This window comes from Micropterus dolomieu, linkage group LG04 (genome assembly GCF_021292245.1).
Source record: "Micropterus dolomieu isolate WLL.071019.BEF.003 ecotype Adirondacks linkage group LG04, ASM2129224v1, whole genome shotgun sequence".
Taxonomy (NCBI): domain Eukaryota; kingdom Metazoa; phylum Chordata; class Actinopteri; order Centrarchiformes; family Centrarchidae; genus Micropterus; species Micropterus dolomieu.
This window is the reverse complement of record NC_060153.1, coordinates 29,337,042-29,358,567: the sequence shown is the minus strand read 5'-3', so window position 1 is coordinate 29,358,567 and position 21,526 is coordinate 29,337,042. Positions and strand designations below refer to the sequence as shown.

The following is a 21,526-nucleotide window of genomic DNA, read 5'->3' as shown; positions in this document are numbered from 1 at the left end:
AAAGCACACCTTTATCACACCTAGTGAACGCGAAATACAAAGTGGCAGAGATAAATTACTGCAAATACCCCTCATCTGGGTCTGACACACAAAGCTATGTTGTTCAGCTTAAGTTTACCCTCCCTCCTTTAGACTGCATGACACTCATTCCACTCCACTTCCATGATCCCCTTTCGCCTCACCCAACACCCCCCCCCCCCCTTTATCCTGTATTTTATGAGCAGTTTGACATATTTTGTAAATTTTAAAAAAGGACTAAAGCATGTTTATGTTCCCCAAATAAAGGAAAGTATTGGTTTGGTAACAGTACCAAAACTCTTGGCATATTAAAAATATACAACCATTCGACAAGTAGTTCAACTAGACCTAACTCCTGGAGTAGTAAAGTAGGTTTTATTACATGGGAGTCTATTAACGTGACTGATTGTTTTCCAGTTATTAGTCAGACCCCATGTTTTTCCATGGAGACAGAGATAACACTAGCAAAAAAAAATGTATTTCAAGAGTGAATTTCTCCACAATGTGAACACATTCTCATTAAATATTTCATTTAGTTGTAACCACATCCCTGTCGTACAAATAATGACAGTAAAGCACACCCTCTTGTGCAATATTGTTTACATATTATCCAGTCCTACTTATCTTGGATTTCCTTTGCTTTTAATCGACACATCATTTTGATTAACAATGGTTTTAATTGTTTTCTCCTCTAGGTGTTTACTAACCTTGGTAGGAGCAGTTATGTAGCCAGCCGTTTTTTACAATAATCAAAGACGTGTCTTAACTAGACTCACAACAGCTTTGACTGTTTCTAGAATTAGGAGAAACTGCCATCAATGGGCGCATCAGCAGAGCTATTTTAGTTGCTGAAAAACCCTGAGATGTGGGCAGTGAATCAGGGGCCTGGAAGCAGGCTAACTAACTGGTAGTTTAAAAAAAAAAACCTCAAAAATATCTTCCTTGGTTTATGGCTTTAACAAGTACATCTCGTTTTATCGCTCTACGGTCCATGAAACATTCAAAAGCCATCGCAAATTGTCATCAATCTGAAAATAGTGCGGGTTCCTAAATAGTGAACTCATCATTTGATAAGTACACGTTTTCCTGACGAGTGCTGCCCCTGCTGTGAAGCCGGCAGCTCCTCTCCGTTGACTCACGTGAGATAATAAAAGCCAAATCCCCTCTCGCTATCCACCAGAGCCTCAGGAGCCTTGCTGGATTGATGTTGGCCCCAGAGGGAGGGATACGGGCTCATCCCAGGTCAGCCAGGGTCAAACCCCACTCGCTAACTCCCTTCAGTGATTATTATTACCCACCCGGCTGCTGTCACTGTAGCGGTCAACATCTGATTAAAGTTAACCCTCCTCTCCACTCTGGTTTTCTCCAGGGTAAATCACTCCCCCTCTAAACAAATACACACACATACATACGGATGCTTAATTCCTTTCAGGTTTGAGCGATGACGCAACACACCAGCAGAACCAGGAGTGTTTTCTCTCTCCCTTTGCTGCTGTCGATAATTTTCCTAGAATTCTGGATCCCCAAATGTCTAAATTCCCCCGCGACTGAGGGCCCAGGGAGGGTGAAAATGGCTTCTCTGAAGTCCTTATTTATAGGTTTGGATTGGAGGGGATTAATACTAGACAACTAGCCCCCAACCCCCACCCCACCAACAAGGAGTGTGTCAACTCCCTATGAAGCCTGGTAGACGCAGCCTGGTTTGTTCCCTTAAATTCTTTTTCAAGCCTTAAAATGCCGACATCCCGATCTCAGATTATTTAATTTGCCCCCAACCACGTCTCTTGTGTAAGGCACCTATCTACCTTCACTATCTCTAGTCAATTTAAGAAAATACAGTGTGTTTAACAGCTACAACATCTGAGGCTGAGATCTGCGAAGGCTTATGGTGTACCCTGGAGTCACTCAGTGCCAGAGCCCCCCATGGAGAAATGGGTTGGACTCGCACAAAGCTCTAGAGGGAGTGTAACTCGCATTTATGATTCTTTACATCAGCATCACTTTAAAGAACTAGCAGCAGAAAGGGTGTGGGAAATGGACTTTGGTTTAGAACCATATAGTATAGAATTAGGGCCTCCAAAAACCTTGCACATCAACTCATACATTTCAGATTAATACACAGGGCATTTAATTTAGTTTATATATATATCATATATATCAAATAAGTTTTTTTTAAATGAAACATCTCTCAAGCCCTAACAGCACACACTCCCAAGAACAAGCACTTGGCACAACAATTCACACATTTTGGGTGTGTTTTCTGGAATGATGTATTTTCTACAGTGTAGTTGCTACTGGAAACTAACGTCCAACCTGCCTCTGCCTTCTGAATGATGATTCACAGCAATCCCTTACTCTCAATCAGCGTAGACTAGGCTTAGCAGGGCTCATTGCAGCGAGAAAAAAAAACATATTTAGACTTTGGTTCCAACCCAGTCTGCCCTAAAAACAATGCTGGCTAACAGTATATCCTATCCCTTGAGTGCACAACTACCCACAACTGTGTGGTCTGTATATATCCTATGTGCGTAACATGGTATTGCTGCCTTAATAAAAAATGTTAATCACCAAACAGCTACAACATAAAGTATCTTTATATGTCAAATATTGTTTTTGTAATTCAAGTGTATAAATTCCTCATTTGAGAGAACAAATTATTGAGCACACATAGTAAGTATTTTGAGGGAATGCTTTGTAATTTGATTAACTGACAAACAAGAATCATACGTTAATGACTCTATCGTTGACATCCCAAAGAACCAAGACAAAGGCGACCAATAACAAATTACAGCTAACCAATATTGATTCGACACTTGTGAAAAAGCACAGCAGCCGAGAGTGACACCAGCGCTAACAATGTCAAACCACAGGCAGACGCTAACTAGTATTGACGCAATGTTTAGCAAGAAGTGGAGAGGCCAGCAGAGAGGAAACAATTCAGCCCTGACTCTGAGACACACAAACGTTGGCGGGACAAATAACATTTGTGTGACGTGACACAAAGCTAGCAAAAAAACAGCCGTTAGCAATGACGAACGCTTCCCGATCCAAGCTGGGAGAGTGTGACACGGTGTGGGTGCTCGCTTCAGGGTGAGGTCAAATCACATCACAGGCCACATCTGGTCCACGGCGAGCGCTGCCACTTCTGGGCCGTCCGAACTCTCTCTTCTTCCTGTTCTCCTGCTCTGTGCTTCACTCTTTCCTCTGGCTCGCCTCACGCACAGGTTTTTGTTTTAAACGTCGCCTCCTTTAGATTTAAAGGAAGCCGAGCCACGCAGACACAACACCATTACTCCCCAGGGAAGAACTCTTACTGCTCTGTCATCCTGCATTTGCTGAGCCACAAGGCTTTAAAGCTATAAAGCTGTGATAGACAATTATCATTTTTCAGCCTAAATCAATACATACTTTACTGTGTCTTCAACACTGATGAGATAAGAGTGTGCTGACGTTATTATTGCTGCAATTAAGTGCTCAGTGTGATGTTAAATGTGTTAAGGTCAACATAGAGAAGGATTTTATTCTCACAGGTTCTGCACGGCAGGTAATGGAGGGTGTAAGTGTCATATAAATGTGTCTATTGACTGAGGAACTCCTGATGGTACAAACCACAGCCCGGCTCTAAGATCCTAATTAGCACAGACAGCTTAACAGATATGTACACACACAAACTGCCCCTGTCCACTAAACCTTAACTTGTAAAAACCCTGACATACACACACATTGACATGAAGATACAGCCCTCCTCCCTCCTCCAAGTAAATACGACTGGCCATTCCAGCATCTGACTGAAATCTTATCCACTGTGCCACGTAAACAAAGTAGCGCCTGTCTCAACCCTGAGGCCTCTGCAGCCCAAACAGCACCCTCCTCCGTTCCCTCTGAATCTGGCCCTCACATGGAGGAACGCAAGCGCCGTCTGCACTCTGCAGATCAGGGGAAGAGTGCAGAGCCACGGGCCCCTGAAACTCCCTGGACCTGACCTGACCCCATGTTTTAGAAAACAAAAACACGCCTGATATGATATGTCCCCCGCAGAGTTGAGGTAAGATGAATTAGTGTTCTGTTTCATTTCTTTCTTTCATTTGAATCATTAGGTGGAATGATTTAAAATACACTTTCAAATGTTTTCTGGTTGGTTAAGCCATCAGGACACCCTCAACTGGGGGCCGCTGTCTTCCACTTTGCTACTCTTTTTTGCCAGCTTGATATTACACAATGGTGAGTCAACAAATACCCAGTGTACATGTGCTGTTCAAAACATCCTCTGTTGCTTGAGAAAAGTGCTCTGGCACAGTGGAAGCGATACGTTTATGCTTCCAGCAACGACAACAACAATTTGTTTGGAATGAACAGAAGAACGGCATGTTGAAAGCAGCAATAGTCATTGTGGAAAAAACGGCCAAACAAAACAAACGAAACACTCAAAGTAACTTTAAGCAACAGCTCAACATTTTGGACACTTATTTGCTTTCTTTCTGACAGAAGAGAAGATGTTTATCACTGTTGTGTGTTCATTAAGTATGGAGCTAGGGGCAGAAGCGGCAGCTTAGCATAAAGCCTGAAAACAGGGGTAAACAGCTAGTCTGGCTTTTTCTCAAGTTTACAACTATGCCAGCACCTCTAATGATGCTTTCAGACCAAAAGTGAGGGTTTGCGATTACATACAAAGTCAATGCAAAGATGCAGAGAAAAGGGTTTTCCTGTCAGGCAGTGCGGAGGGGGTGCTGCCGGCTGCTGAAAATTTTCAACTCGAGCAAGAAAGTCGCATGACGCTGTGTCGCGATAGCCTATGCACTGGCCGACGGAGAGCTGCTGAGCACTGGAAGAGAGAGATCGGAGGCAGCGCAGTAGCTGTTGGACAAGTAAACATCCGTAGTTGGGACTGGATTATGCTCCGACAACTACGCCGTTTACCCACGGCAGGAGCTCAGAGTTGACCGCTTTTATTAAATTAACTTTTGACTTTATTCTTTGGAATTAAAACATTGATTTATCTTCACTCGCGCTTCTCAGCAGCGAGCTACCGTGGGTTTCCAATTCACTGTTGTTGTTAGGATCAGTGGGCACCCAGAGCTCTGTGATACTACTTCATATTTATATTAAAAAAGGGACAAAACTGGACATTACTTGGAGAAAAGAAAGCGAAGAAGTTGAACTACGTTCGGAAAATATGTGTCTGTTACTTGATTCCAGCTATTGTTGTTGCCCTGATCGATCCGAACTCCATTCAGAAAAGAAATATTTTAAAAGTTGTCGTGCTGTCAGACCTGACAAAGCATCAATTCATAAATTTAACAAATCGGCATCATGTCAGCCCTAAATTTCCTCAGCCTTAGTCTTTTCTAAGTGTTAACACATTTTTCCTAACAGATCTGATCTAAAACCATTACTGGCTAGAGTTAAATATATACTGTAGAGAATAATGCAGTTGAATGAGGTTACTTCTGAAAAACTTTCCCCGACTCTCCCTTAAACACCAGTCATGTTCTGAAATCTACAGCAGAACCCAATGTATGTCTCTATTTCATCCATTACCATTTCATCTAAAACAACACGTTCCTGGCTAAGATAATCATGTATCTTAGATTGTACTATGCATGGAATAATAGAATTACACATGACTTTGTTTTGTTCTTGTCTAAATATTGGCATTGGCCATCGGTCGACAACTTCTCAAGAAGCTGCACACAGTCACTGAGCACTGTGTTGATTGCTAAGAAAAAGTTGCATCATATAACTCAACAAATTGTTATTTTAGATTTGTGTTTATGAACATATAAAACAAACAAACCTCCACACACTCTCACACACACATCCACATAGGTCGACACAGTTTAAACAACAGCGAACATTGAAAGGAAAAAGATTTACTCTACCCTAAATGTTATGATCATACGGTAGCAAATGAGCAGGAACAACCACAATGAGTGGATACTCTGTTTTCAGTGAAAAGTGAACGGTGGTTACTAAACCCTCTCTCAACACAAAGCCTTCAGAAGCATCTCAGGGGTTTACAGTGAGAGCAGCAGCACAAAGAAAACACCACAAATACGCCCTGTCCTTTAGGATAGCGATAGGGTGTGATCTACTTTATGTCATTCACCACCTCTGCATGTATATAAAAAATACTGATAAGTTTATTTTAATTGGTTCATGATGCCACTTCCATTCTCCCCCTTGTGCCATTTGTTTGCAAGAATCAAATTATAGGAGAGATCGGGTGCAGAGGGCATGTGGCACTTCCCCTTCATTAGGGGATAGTGTTCCTTCACTTTCCACTCACAAAAATATTGCAGACGTTCAGTAACTAAAAATAGACATTCAGACACCCTCTTGCAACGCTGACTGACATAATGTTACTTCAGGTCGTAGCAGAGATCACTGGGTCAGTAGAGTGGCATCCAACTGGGCAACATCCCAAAGACTTAGGTTGCTGACACAAAGGGTATGAAAGCCAGCTGTTTCAAAGCATAATGCGCTAGACTGTGGGGATGTAGAGAAAAACCACAAGCTGGCTTATCTGCAGCAGCAATCAGCTTCCACTTTAAGGAATGTGGATGTAATTGAATTGGTAGTAAGCTCCCTCTGGGGATACAACAAAACCGATTCCTTGCAAGAGGGTCACAGGGTGCCTGTGCTTTTAGTTCAAAACTAAACTCACAATTAATTTCAAGAGTGGTTTACTTGAAAGAAGTCACCTTGACATTTATTCAAAAGGTTTATGAATGAGCTAAAAATCAAAGGGATGTAACTAGTGATAGACCGATTCATTGGTCGGTCAATTAATCGGTATCTGGCCGATTTTATATTAATCTGGATCGGCCAAAACCTGCACTCACGAGGCCAATATATCATTCTTAATGACAGCAGATCTAATTTAAAACCATTACTGGCTGACATTAAATATATATTGTTATACTGTTGGAGAATAATGCAGTTGAATGACGTCACTTCTGACAAACTTTACCCCCCTCTCACTTAAACACCAGTCATGTTCTGAAATCTACAGCAGAAGCCAAAGTATTTTTCTATTTCATCCATTAACATTTCATCTAAAACAACACGTTACTGGCTAAGATAATCATGTATCTTAGATTGTACTATGCATCTATTTCATTCATTAATAAAAACTCCATCCAAACAAGCTGTTTCCAAGCTGTTGCTCTCTAAATATCAGCATTGGCCATTGAAAAATCGGTCGACCATTAGACACAACATATAAGCTACTTTTTGCATTGCTGTACCCCTTCTCATTAGCAAAAGCTCTCTCAAAAGATTTCCAGTTCCAAACACAACCTTTAAGCTACTTATATATAAAGACAAAGCAGTCTTTTAAGGCATCTGTAGCAAGAGAATCATATTCTCCATTAACCACAAGCCATTTCCTGCATTTCCTTATCAATAATTCATGAGAGGTATGACTGATACTTCCCTGAATTCCCTCAGTCTACCTACTCTTAAAAACACAGGGTTCTAAGATGCATATATTAGTGACTCACATGTACCAATGCTTTTGTTAAGCAGCTATACTGTAGCTAATACCCTCTAAAAGCCATACATTTGCTAAGATGGCTAATGAGGCAAAGAATCCCTGAAAGTAAGCCTGAATAGATGAATAGCCTTACAGTCAAACAAGCCAGTTATTGGCTTGATGGCCCGTGCCACTGAATTCACATGTTGGATGCAGCGGATCTATGATTGGATGTTTTTACTCAATATTCTACTGATTTGCACACAGTACTGCCTGTGTTTTATCATATTATTAATATTAATAATAATAATAATCACATATTAATATTATCATATTACAGCTTTTGTTTACCTCTTAAGTCTCAGGGTGTCCCCTAACTAGCACATACCTTCAAAAGCATCTCTTATAAAGAAAAATCATTATTATAATTATTATTTAGAATACTAGACATGTGTCATTCAAAAAGCAAACAATCCTTTAAAAGTCCTGACTGCCACATCCGAGAATAACGCTTTCTCTTAACGGGACATATGTTAATGACTCTATTTTGACATCCCAGAAAACTGTCAGGCAATTCTGAAACCCCACCCTGGACTGCAAGGCAAATCTAGGGCCAGAAGTAGAGGGCTTGGCAGCTTTTTCAAACCACTCCAGACGACAGTAAGTCAGCGTTCCACACCAGGACAAGTAAACAAGCCCTCTATTTCTTTTCCACACATTGACATCACTCAACAGACAAGTCACAGGGAGAGTTTAAGAGTCATACGCCATGCAGCATAATGCCCCCCCCCCGCCCCTTGGAGCTCAAAGAGGTGTTCAATTAAGAGCAACAAGTTGAAAGAGAAAGGAGGGTGAAGTTAGCTTTGGTGAAGGATAGTGAAGGAAAACAGGTGACTTACCCGACTTGCGCTTCGAGCCATAGTCCCTGAGGGAGAAGCAACAGAAGAGGGACATGGTTAGTGACAGCAGTTCCCGCTCGTTCAAGAAAAAAACATGCAGTCACCGCATATGGAATTTGACAATCCTAAATGGCAAAATCTGGCAACTGCACTCACGCAAAAACACATGAATGCAATGGGCTTTAGGACGCTAACAAATGCATGTGTTTGAGGGGGAGAGCGAGAGAGACAGAGTGAAGGATGGAGAGGGAGGGAGGGATGACTTTGGACAGCTGCCCGTACTCCCTGCAACAGACACAAATTAGTCATGTGACTCCAAAGCGGCACCACCATCCTCTTCCTATACTCCTTCTCTTCCTCCCTCCCTCCTTCCCTCCATCGTCCTGTCAGACAGAAGAAGGAGACCTCTCCCCACATTTGAAAGAAGCAGGATCAGTTTGTTGCCTTGCTTAATTGATTCTAATGGGATTATGCCACAAGGCTAAGCTATGGGGGAAGGTGGGGGGTGACACAGCGTTGTGAGTGTGCTTGTGTGCGAGGTTAGACGTGTGTCTGCTTCTGTGCTTGTCAATAGTGACTTTTGGACTCAGGCAGTGTGGCCATTGGGTTAGAAATGATAAACGAATGGAAAGATCAGGTGAACACATATTTTTTCCCTCCCTTCTATCATTTTATTTATCTTGTGCTACTCAGAATCAGTGTGTCATTTCAGTTTCCCCAAGGCCTAATCAAAACCTCACCTAACCACAAATTCTGCCATGTCATCCTGCTGCAGTTCAGTTTGAAAAACAGACACAGGCAGAGCAATAAAACTAGAGCAAAATGCTGTAGTGAAATCCCACTAGAACCTTCTCTCCCAAGTGAAATACCCCCCTATGGTTTAAAAAAAAACACCACATAGGCGGTAATATCAACCCCCACACAGCAACAAGGGATGCAGAGACCAGAAGGTGATGCGCTTTGTGGATGAGCAACACGACTCTCATTTCAAGAGGAGTACCAGATTGCAGCTGACAACTGTCGGTATATCTTGGGATTACAGACGGAGGTGTGTGAGGTAAGCAGGTGTGTGTAGGCACATTGGTGTGGATGTCAAGTCAGTGACCGTGTGCCCACAAACAGGCGGTGTGTGTAATTGATCATGGATGTTCCCCTAAGATTCAGGATCAACTACCCAGTTGCAAGAGCATCCTTGATTGGGACAGTTGACCTCGCTGGCCCTTGTCAAACAGCCCATTTCATTAATAAGGGGCCTCTTATCGTGGAAGGTATGAAAGAGTGCAAATAGGTCGGGAAGATTATACTGCAGTGCCCAGAGAGCAGAAACAGCTCAGGGCAGCGTAGCCGGCAGTCAAGGTAGTGCCCTCTCACTGCATGAGGTTAATGAAAACCTCCTCACCGCATTCAAGCTAATAAAGAGACACACCGACATGTGCTGGCCGTGCACATGATTGCACACAAGTGCACGTCAAGAAGACAGTGGAAGAGCAGACAGTAGTCAGTAGCCTCACTATGCTTTTCCTAGCTCTCTTTTTCTCTATCCCTTCATCCATTCCCCTGTGAGCTGATGTATTTGTCTCTTTGTGACGGGCTACAGCAGATGAATAAAGCCTTTATACCAACCTCTCCACCAAGATCACTGTGTGCTAGCAACCAGAATATGCTTCATTGTCACCAAAAGTGGGACACAGAGAGAGCGGGACTTGACCCCTCGCCTCATCCCATCCATCTTGAGTCATGCTGGACGCACGGCCTCTAATACATAGGGAATGGATAATATTCAAGTCAATGGCCAACGACTTTCAATGAGTTATACAGCCGAGTGGAAAGTATGCTGTGGACTGACCGCGTCTCAGAGTTGGCAGGATATCTGCCAGGATGCTTGCCCTTTTCACTCTGGGCTTGCCATAGTGGCGTTAAAAGATGCTGATATCCTCTGTTCAGGCGCAACAGAATATTTGCATTTCCATGTAATGTCACATTTCCATGTGCACGGGACTCTCACTCTCAATCTTTTGCCAGCTCAAATGCACTGTCAAAAAAATTATGGATGCTAAGGTCTAAAATTAGTTACTACCTTCAGTTAAATTCCAAAGTGAGTCTTACTTTCATGTCACAAAACAAAGAATTATTTTAGAAACTGCATGCTTATTAACATCACAGAATTGGTTCCCCAGTCATAGAAGCTTACATTAATAAGAAAAATCCTTTTAATTTCCTCTACTACTGGTAATTCAATTAATTTGCAAACATAAAATAATACTATGCACAGAACCTGTAGCAATCGTTGATGTTTTTGTCCTGGTCCACCTTTGTAGGACTTTAAAGGACAGCAGAGATTCATGGTCATCTGTCTCTGGCAGCAGCCTTTACAGCAACTAGCAGACTCTGACGCCAGCACTGTTTGCTCTTTTTAAAGCTAGAGGCCTGTTTACCAACAATAACAAATAGAAAAGGGGGAAAACCTGCTCAACATATATATACATGACAGTTAACCAATGTACAACTGACGTAATGTGTAAACGGATTGGCCCTACGTCAGCCAAACTGCAAACACAGGTTTTATATGCAAGCTGGTTGCCTGCTGGGTTAATTGAATTAGCTAAGGGTAAATGATCTATGCAGGGCGACAATACAATAGGTGTAAGAGTGGGACCTGGAAATGGCTGGTTGTAACTTATCAAGGAGGTGAGGACAGGGGCCAGTGTTTGGTGGAAAACAGCAGCAGCATGAAAAGTACTTTGCTGCAGCAAATTCCCTGGGACCCCGTTAAGCTATTCACGCTGTGCATGGTTTGAAAGGCAAACATGACCTCGAAGCTCTATAAACAAGTTCCAATCAAGAGAAACGCAGGGACATAAGCAGTTTCTGGTCCAACTGTAGATGTGTACACAAATCCTTCAGTCTTCAAGTGAAGGCCTAAACTGAAACTGTGCTGCATTTGATTCTCTGGGGTTAATTGTTCTTAATAAATGATCAGATGCAGTCACAGGAGATCCAGCTGTTGAATACCTGTGTTAATCCTGACACATAAAGTGCCTTACGACTGGATCAATAGCATGTGCTTTTACTGTTGTCATGGAAAGCAGGTCAAAGTAAAGGTTAGCTTGTATCGCGTGTGGGTGGCTGTTCGCATTAAGCAATCACAAAGGGATTTACAACAACATGTCTGCACGACATCCAAGCATTAGCCCACTAAAACAGCTCAGGACACATTAGCCATACTTGCAATTAGCAGCTAATTACGATAGCACCAAAATGAAGAAGAGACATTATTTCTGTAACAAAGTAAAAAACGTTTAGCTTGTTAGCTAAGGAGCTAACATTTAACATTATATTAGGACATGACAGTGGGAGTGCAGGTGGCTATTTTTGGCTTATCGAACTATGGTTTTGGAGGCATCTGCAAAGAATTATGGTAGGAAAGAGGGGCAGGTGAGTGCAAAATGTGGAGAGACAGAGTAAGAGGATGAGGACGGCGAGCAGAAACACAGCGTCCAGGCTCTATCCAGTGACCCGAATCCCTCAAGCTGAAATCCAACTCTTCCCTCCAAGGTTGAGCAACCGCCTCTTTTCCTATACATCTCCTAGAGGTATGGAGAGGAGGAAGCGAGGGGTGAAAGGTGATGTGAAGAATACATACTGCAGTGGTGGAGAAAAGGGTGTTTTATGCGACTGGAATCTCAAGGCCATTTTTCCAGCCATCACATTTTAGCGTATTTTTTAAGTATACTTCCAGTATGAAAAACAATTTCACAGTCTTGACGTCATTTGCTTTTGGTGAAGTGAGAAAGGTTCATGCTCACATCAATACCCTTCAAGTTAGTTCTATTTAACTACTTTAAGCCTTACACCTCTTTTCCTGTGTTTCAGAATTTTGAAGTGTGAATCTTTTGATATCAGAATCTAAGAAGAATCTCGGTTCTTATGTGAATATCGACCCCCCGCCCCTACTATTTGTAGCGACAGATTATTACACGCACAGATGTTGATGTTGACAAAACCATCACAAACACATGACATGAAATATGGATGTTATTTTGACAGCAGCAATGTTTTACTGCCACTCAGTCTCACGTATGCAATAAGCAACCAAATGCCATGTATCTGTTAGTGTGTGTGTATATCTGTCAGACATAGTAAAGAAAGGTATGTGTATCCTGAACAAAAATACTAACAGATGGGCTAGTTGCATACATAACAACACACAAACACACTCGCACACATTTCATCCCACTTTTCATCACATACTGACATTTTGTCACGGTGCCTTCACTGACTACATCTCCATGAAACAGGGGCGCTTCCATGCATGTCTTATCAGTTCCAGAGCATTGAGCTCTCGACATTGATTGTCAAGGCAAAATTTAGCACAGTGAGGCAGGCCATGTGGGGAAAGGGTCAGGCAGGTCAGCTCAGTGGTCAGCTGACTTCAGAAGTGTTAAACAAGGTATTTTTAACTGTTTGGTCATGAATGATTATGTATACAGCAGACTCAGGAATCTGTTTTTCAGCCAGTCCCTCAAATTGACACAATTCCACACAGGAAAATGAATAAATCATGCCTTTTGTTTTTTATTCTGTCTAACCACCTATTCCTCAACTGGTATCTATAGGACATCGGAGTGCTGCTGAACTAGGATTATGTTGGCTTTTAAGGGGTAAAGAAATGAGGTTGTTAGTTGAATTAAGCCTCTTAAAGAAAAGCTGTAGCTCTGATTAAACAGTAGATGCTATTGCTCAGTTTATGTCCACAGACGGGGACATAAGAGATTGAACTTGCCGAATGAAATTGCTTAGATCTGGCTTGAAAAAAGAAAACCCCAATGAATTTGAGATATTTAATAGCATGTCTTAATGATATAAAATTAAACTACTGTTCTTCCCTATCGCTCTGTTTTACTGAGATTTTGGTTGAGTAGCGTTGGGTGCTTGGATCCCGTTACGCTTCCTTGCAAGCCTAGTGTATTGGATTTGTTTGTGGACAATCATAAACTCTGACTACACTCTTTATATAAAAGTTTTGTTGCTTCAAATTGTAAAAGACACTTAAAAACTGGTCCATGAAGGCAATGGATTTACTCATTCAGAGTGAGTGGGTAGGCAGATAAAGGCCTAATCAATGTGTTTACAAGTATTAGCATAACGGCTGCAAGTTAATGACTTTCAATGGCCCCCCGCTAGGCTAGCCTGCAGGACCAGTAAATAAACACTTCTCGAGGTTATCTGCTTAGCCTATCTCTCTCTCTCTGCCTCGTCTTGTCCCTGGACTCCACACCTCAGTTTGTGCTTTGCGTCGCCAAATCTGGAACTCAGGAGTTTTTTTCTAACCCTCCCGCCGACAGGCCCACCTACTCTAAGCCCCCCAAGAGCCCCAAATTAGCCTCAGCCGTCCCGTGTCTATTAGCCCTCATGGCTTTGACAAGGCTAAAGCCCACTGTGGGCGTTAACACTCCAGATGGGGTTCAAGGAATCAATTAACCTCAACCCTCTCCCGTACACACAAGTGCAGACACACTTATTTTACACACGGAGAAACATGGAGGTTGCAGATATACAGAAGGTTTGGCAGCTGAGGGATTATTAAGCAAATAAACACACAAGTTTCCTACCACTGTGAGGTGCATATACACAACATGAAAGTGCACAATTTTATTACTAAATTGGGTATCTGGACCTTTTCAGATTTTCAGTCGCTGCATACAGTCCATGCCTGCAGTTGCCCGGTCATAAATTTGGGGCTGTATGTGGACAATCTGCTCTGACCTTGGCAGACGACAAAATGTATGTTCCATGGACCCTCAGGGCTATGTGCATGCTTCACTGGCTCCCAGGTAAATACCACACTGATTTTAAGATTCTGCTCTTCGCCTTCAAGGCCGTTCACAGCCTCGCTGCTCTGTACCTCACCGACCTCCTTCACATCAACACACCCAGACGTACTCTCAGGTCTTCTTCTTCCATCCAGGAGGCCTATGTAAAAGATGTAGACTGTGCTTCTTGCAAAAGGATTAAATAAATAAAAACAACCTACTGAAATTATATTAGGCTTATACTGGTGGTAAACCATATGAAATTATAATGAATGTAGTAACTATAAGTAATAATAACACTTGTAATATAGTACAATATGTAATTAACATTGTATTTTTATTTATCAAAATTGTCCTTATTTTCAAATCTCAATGATGACAGTTTTGACTCCTCTCTGTAGCCGGCTCTCCCTCTCACTCCTCTCTCCACCCCTGAAGCCCACAGAACCTGCCTGAGCTTTCCAGAACAAAAGCAGCTACTTCAGAGTTTATCATCGACTCATGATGCCTGTGCTCCTTTATCTCCTACATATTTGGGCTACAGCCTTTTTTGTTGCAGTTTTTATAGCTGAAGTACATTAATAAAGATGCTTGTTTGTTCTGTTTTTGTAGTATATTCCACAGGGAAGCTATATTTGTTAAGCTATAACATGTTCGCAGTAACTATGGTTTAAGTCTCTAAGACAGAGGGAGTGGAATTTGTTGCCCATGTTTCCTGGCAATCAAATAAATAGAACAGTGGCTATAAGTGACCATTATAGGAAAATAGTAGCACAAGTAGCTACATCAAGCAAAACTGTCTCGGTACACAGCAATATCTATCTAGAGTTTACAGTAGCCACCATAAGCTATTAGTCATACCAGACCAAATAAGGCTGTCTATCTAATCAAGCAAGGGTGCATTTCAATTCAATTCAATTTTGCTTCATTGGCATGAATGTCAAATAACAATATTGCTAAAGCTTATGTGACGCCCTGTGGGGTCATGTGTGGGTGTAGGCTATCTCTCTCTCTTCCTTGTAGAGGAAGAGCTGATTGCAATAACTCTGGTCACCTGGGCTAATTGCCCTGTAGAGTATTTGTAACTCTGTTTTCTAATTCTGCAGGAGGCTGCTGTCGAGGCCAGCTATTTTGAAATACCTCTTATTTTGGTTAAATTTGGTTTTAATAAACATATTTTGTTAAACCTCTACCATGGTGTGTCTCCCTTTTGTTGTGGCCTTCTGAGCCAGGTCATAACACTTAAAAGATAATACAAAAGAACAATTAATTTTATGCAGTTCATTAAATATATTTTTTGTTTGTGTGGGTGCACCATAGGTCAGTAGTACGTAGAAGTCATTTTATGTCACGATCCTGTCCTGAGTTTCTCTGAGTTATTGTTTTGTCAGTTCAGTATCTGCATTTAGTCTGTTTTGGTTCCATGTCTTTGTTCCCAGTCCTGTGCCTTAGCTCCTCGTTCTGTGTCTCGGTTCATGTCTTAGTGTTTTGGGTTCTGTCCAGTATCAGTTATATAATCTGTTGTGTTTTGGGTTTCACTCATGTCCGTCTCTGTCTGTCACTCATGTCTGTCTTCTTGGTGTCTTAGTTCCCAGTTCAGTGTTTTACTTAGCTTCAGTCTGTGTTAGTTTAGTGGGGATATGTCTGATGGTGTCTGAAGTTGTTTGTTGTTCTTGTCTGATCTGTTACTTCTTACTTTGATATATATTTGTCTCTCTGTTTTCTCCTTCTGTCTCTGCCCCGTTAACCCTGATCCCTCTCACCTGTGTTACTCCCGCCCTGCTCGTTAGTCCCTGTGTATATAAGTTTGGTGTTTCTGTTCATTCCCTGTCCGGTCATTGTTGCGTGTAGACGCTCTGTCTGGTGATGTTCTGTTGCCCTGCCCTGCCCTGCCCTGCCCTGCCCTGCCCTGCCCTGCCCTGCCCGTTATTTTGGATTCGGCCACTCTGTAGTAAGTGTGCTCACCTTCTGTGTGAAACCTTTGGAACTGTACCTGCACTATACGTGTCCTGCAAATGGGTCCTCCAACCTGCTTCACCACCTCACACACTCCTGACATTTTATGTAGAAGTAGTTATGAATTCAACCTTTCATCAGTAAGTGGAATAATGTTATTTCATCTTTCAAATGCAAGTTACATAGTCTTCCTTTAACTCACGGAGGTGGATGTATAGTGGATTTCACTCGCCTGCAATGTTAACTGACTGTACTTTGAGGGGAGTTGCACTCAAATCTCGTTGAACTACGGTCAGTGACAAGAAAGCTTTTTGATTCTGATTCTTAATGATTGATAAAACCGAAATCCACATTAGCCAGGGTGGGGGGGCATGAACGTTTTTTGACTTCTGAAAGGGGGCGTGACAGAAAAAGTTTGAGAACCACTGATTTAAATATACAGTGACAGAGCTGTACACAGGCCTAATACTCAGTAACACAAACTCAAATCACCCACTTATTCCTAATTAGCCCAAAAATACCAAATCTGTCCTCAGCCCTGCCACCCGGTTGAGAAGCTCAAAAGCTGACCAATCACACGAGCCCATGACTTATCCCAGTAATAATCTGATAATCTTGCAGCATCTCTCTCCTCCAGGCACTAGCCAAGGTCGATCCCTATTGTTATTCATGGGGAGGGTTGTGAGGGGGCATGATGAATGATGATAATATCACCCGTGTCTCACACTACGGTAGCCTATGGGGGACAGTGGCCAATATTTTCATCATGGCTAAAATGCGGCATGCGCATATTAATAGAGAAATTTGTCAACGTTATGGTCTGCAGAGGACAGATAATGCCACTTAGGCTGATAGTTATATGATTGCTATACCACAGGCCCAGAGAGATAAAACAAATCACAGCCCACGTCTCATGCAAATTGACTCAATAAAAATGCAAGATGGGGAGAAAGATGCAAAGTAAGAGAAGAAAAAAATGTCTCACAAAAAAACAGAAAGGAGATAGGAGGGAGGGGCGTCTATGAGGGTTTGGACAAGTAAGAAATTCCATCCGGTGGACATAGATCTCACACAGGAAGAGTGGGGTGCCAAAATGGATATAAATACAGAAAGAAATACAGAAAAAGACATGAAAGGAAGCCTTGGGGAGGTTTTTGAGTGGACACAAGATTGGACCAGCGGCTGACCTGCATACAGCAGCTGAGGGGGAAGAGAAATCCATTTGTATGCTGTTTGTATTGTGAAGTGACGCCACCATGTGGAGTCACTGGAGAGCAGAAAGTTGAGATTTCTTACTTTTCTGTTAGTAGTTTGACGCAAATGCAGTGCATTACCTTGAGTATTGGTTCCCAGCATTTTCTGTTTGTGATCTTTCAAAGACTAGATTCACATTGTTTATCCTATTCTTAAACAACACACAAATGCCCATATGTGCATATGAAAGGGTTACTGGTTTCCTGGTCTATACTTGACATGAAAGAGATCCCCTCCTATAGTGACTCCAGTTTAAGTGATGCGGGACAAACTCCACAGTCCTCGTTCTGAGCAAAAATGCATTCCAATGTTTGGCCAAAGCTGATGTGAGGCTTCAGATATCTGCGATAGACAAATAAAAGTGTGTATCTTCCAAAGGTATAGAGTCTTTGGTACCAAACTTCCTCTGTGTTTCATAGGACAGTGTCTCTTTTAGAGCAAGGCAATTAATCAAAAAGTAACCGAAAGTGGCATTATGACTCTCTAACCTACCTATTTTAGTCACATCAACGTGACTAAATACACTACCAGGCAGAGTTTACTGTGTGGATTCATTTCACCAATCAAGTTGGCACTGTTCCACATTAATTATTCACGTGTGTCCAGTCACTCGGACAAACAAAACAACTCAAATGTTGGAGAAAAGCAGCAGCTGGGAGGTGCAGATGAGAAAGAGCTGGTACACAAAAAAGTTGTCATGTCACACGACAAATTTCTATCTCTTGTGTTCCTGTATCTGTCGACTTGTTCGTATCTTCTTTCTCCAAGATGTCAAGTGCTTTGCATTTGTTTTTCTAAGATTTCATCTTCAGCTCTCTTCTAGGACCGTTGCACTTCAAAACTTTCACTTAGGATCTACTGAATCAACTGACTTCTAAAATCTTAAAGAGGTCATATTATGCTTTTTGTCTTTTTCCCTCTCCTTTATAAAGTTACATATCTCGTGTGGGCACACTTCTCACAACCTCTGACAACATGACACGGGACTAAACACTAAGCTAAATGAAAATACTGCCACAAATAGCGGAGCATTGCAGCCTTCTTTTTCGTTTTTCTTATATTCTGCCCCTGTGTTCAACTCGTGATGACCTTTCCACTGATCCAAAACCCACATGGTGGGAACCACTGACCTCGAGGATCTAACACCAAAAAGAAGCGACTCTGTAGAGGAGTTACACGGGGCAGTTCCCATGTGTGTGAAAGTGCCTGAAATGTCTACAGCTGTGTGAAAGTGTGCAAAGTACCCGTTTTGTCACATCAAAATGTCATGAAGCTGTTAGGATGAAGTCCGTCCTTTTGATATCAGTCTTTTGCGAAACATCCATGTTTTTGTTGTTTTCATTCATTCCCGCTGAAGGTCCATTCAGAAGACATTAAACATCAAGGGCGCTCGGCTTCAAAAAAGGAGCAACTGATTGCACAAGAGTGACATCAGCTCAGGAGTCTCACTGAGCTGCAGCGCTCCGCAGCTCTTAAAGACAGGCAGGCGGGAGAGGAAACTGTGGCTGATGGCGGGGATCTGCTCAGGGTCTGTGTGTTTTCTGAGCTTTGATTGATGGGATTGATTCCTGTGCTGTGCAGCGGGGCTCATGGTTCCCTTTTCTAATCGGATCATAGTCTGAAAATTCAATCTTACATAATAGAGTAGGAGAGGTGCTGGCTATTGTCAAAGCTTGACTTCTTTAATAAGATTTTATAGAGGGAGTATAAAAAGACATCGCAGTTCGATCCGGTCATAAAAATGGCACTGAGGTCAGACTGTACCCCTCGCTTTAACCTAAATGCTAACATATTGCATCCGCTGCCTCCTCAATGGATCATTTTTATGTCTTCTGTAGCTTGTCGGAGATATCGAGGGATGGTCAGTTTCTGACCAGAGGTGCTCACCCTCCCCCCACCTCCTCTTCATCACCCTCCTCTTTTTTCCAGGAAGTGATGCAGTAGACAAATTTCATCACCGTTGCAGCTACAGCTGTCCTGGCCTGCACTATTCATCACACTCATGTGCAGTCTGGCCCTTCCGAGAGCTATTACTGTACCAAGGCGGACCCCACCTTGACAACACCCGGTGAGTAAGCGCGCAAGGACACGAGTGAGTCAGACACCGCATCCAATAGAGCAGAGACTGTAGAGCACAGACAGAGGAGGGAGGTGCACTGAAATAACTGGAGAGCAACAAACACGCTGCACACAACGAGCTATAAAACTCAGCTATTTTCCCGCCGCCGTATTTCTTTCACCATGAACACAAACATTTTAAAATATAATTACGTGACTTGTATAACTGCTCTGCTTGAGATGGATCGAAAATACGGTCACACATGAGAGCACATACATGTACACACCTCACACACAAGACCTCCCACAGGCCTCACGCTCGGCTGACTCCTCACCACTCTGACACACTTTGTTTGTGTTTAACCCCACGGACGCCGGTGCTGCACACCGCTCGTGCTGTGCTGTGCGGCCTCCAGTGAGTGCTATTGATCCTAATAGTGAAGGGAATAGAGCATCTTATCCATTAAGCTTGAGTGAGTCTGTCGCCTGTCTCCTGCTCGCAGCAGACGGACTGGAACAGACAGATGACTGGGAGGAGAAAGAGAGAGGTGGAAGACTTGGCGGCGGAGGAGGCGAGAGGGAGGGATGCTTCATATCTCCTGGACAATGGAGAGGAGAGGATGAAATAAGTGAGGCAAGAAATGTAATCCATTATAGATTACTAGTTACTGTCATTTGAGAGTAATTAGTTATATTACAATATTAGTGTCTCTGGATTGTAATGCTTTACACTAATTTATCTATTTAATGGGCCTATTATTCTGATAGTGAGATGTGCTGCATAGGTGGGTTCTAGTGATGTGCAGAATTAAATCCATGGATGGGGTGGGTCTTTGTCATAAAAATTAACCTTCTGATTAATAGCGGGGGAGGAGGGGATGGGTAAAATGGGACGAATCGTCTCCCCATTAAGAAACACGCTGTGCGCATTTACGCACGGGTTTGAATCTTAATTTCAGGTTAAAACGCAAGTTACTGAGATTGTAACAAGTATTATATCACCAACTTTTTGGTAATGTGCTAAATTACTGCTTTACAGCAAAAAGCAGTACATTACTGTTATTGCGTACTTTTGTAACACGTTACTCCCAACACTGCCGGTGGCATAGGGCTGCAGTAGATATATAGTAGTAATGTAGGCTGGTTGTAACTTAATAAATAACTCAGGTTGACCAGGACATTCAACGACACACAAAGTCACGCACATGAAGACATAACAGCAAACAGAGGAGATGGTATGGTAAGAAGTTAACACCAGATCACTAGGATATAATCGATGAGCTGAAAGGACGCGCACTCCAATACACCCAAACACACCCAAACCCTGGTGGATTAATATTATTCTCCAGCAGTCCATCCTTCTAAGGGTTTCAAATCACTTTTCTTCCTCCACAGCACCTAGGACACACATGTATTTGCACGCAAACATTAAAAAACACACACGCTTCTAACACTCACTCTCAAATGACGATTTTAAATCAATGGCCAATCTCATTCCTGAACACACTCCCCCATGATTCATTTTCATTTAGCAGATGCATTATGGGTAGCAAGGAATCCAATTTAGCCCTGACACAAGTCAAGTCCTCTGGTTGGAACTAAGCAGTCTTGTGAACGATTCACCCCCCCTGAGTATGTTCTTCTTTGACTGCATTAAAGCCAGCAAGAAAGAAGAGGTTCTGGCTCCTTTTCATCTGAAGCTGATTGAAGCACAGCACCTAGTCAGGCAGACGTTTGCTCAGCTACACCATCTCTGGATTTAATCTGCTACTTCCACTTCATAACGTACATAACATCTTTAGTATATTCTATGTGCTCCATATATAACAGATGTATTCAGGAAGCATTTCTTTGTGGACAAAAACGATAATTCTTTCATCACATGTGTAATTCTATCTAAACTCACTGGTGATGGTTGGTTAAAAAAACTTTCTATCTACATGTGATTGCATCTTTATATTAGTTTTCACTCAAGTGACCTGCATCTAAACTGACCACAACAACAACTCAGGGAGACAATACAACACTATGACTCTACCTTTAAAGTGGCCAAT

At 42.3% G+C, this 21,526-nt stretch overlaps 1 protein-coding gene across 2 annotated transcripts in view; it reads right to left on the bottom strand.

Annotated features, from left to right (window-relative positions):
• Window positions 1-21,526, bottom strand: part of sh3pxd2aa (SH3 and PX domains 2Aa) — a 117,593-nt gene that overhangs the window by 51,237 nt on the left and 44,830 nt on the right. For both annotated transcript variants that reach the window (XM_046046772.1, XM_046046773.1), the window contains exon 6: window positions 8,392-8,417. In XM_046046772.1, the coding sequence (XP_045902728.1) occupies window positions 8,392-8,417 (26 nt within the window). The remainder of the gene's footprint in view (window positions 1-8,391; window positions 8,418-21,526) is intronic.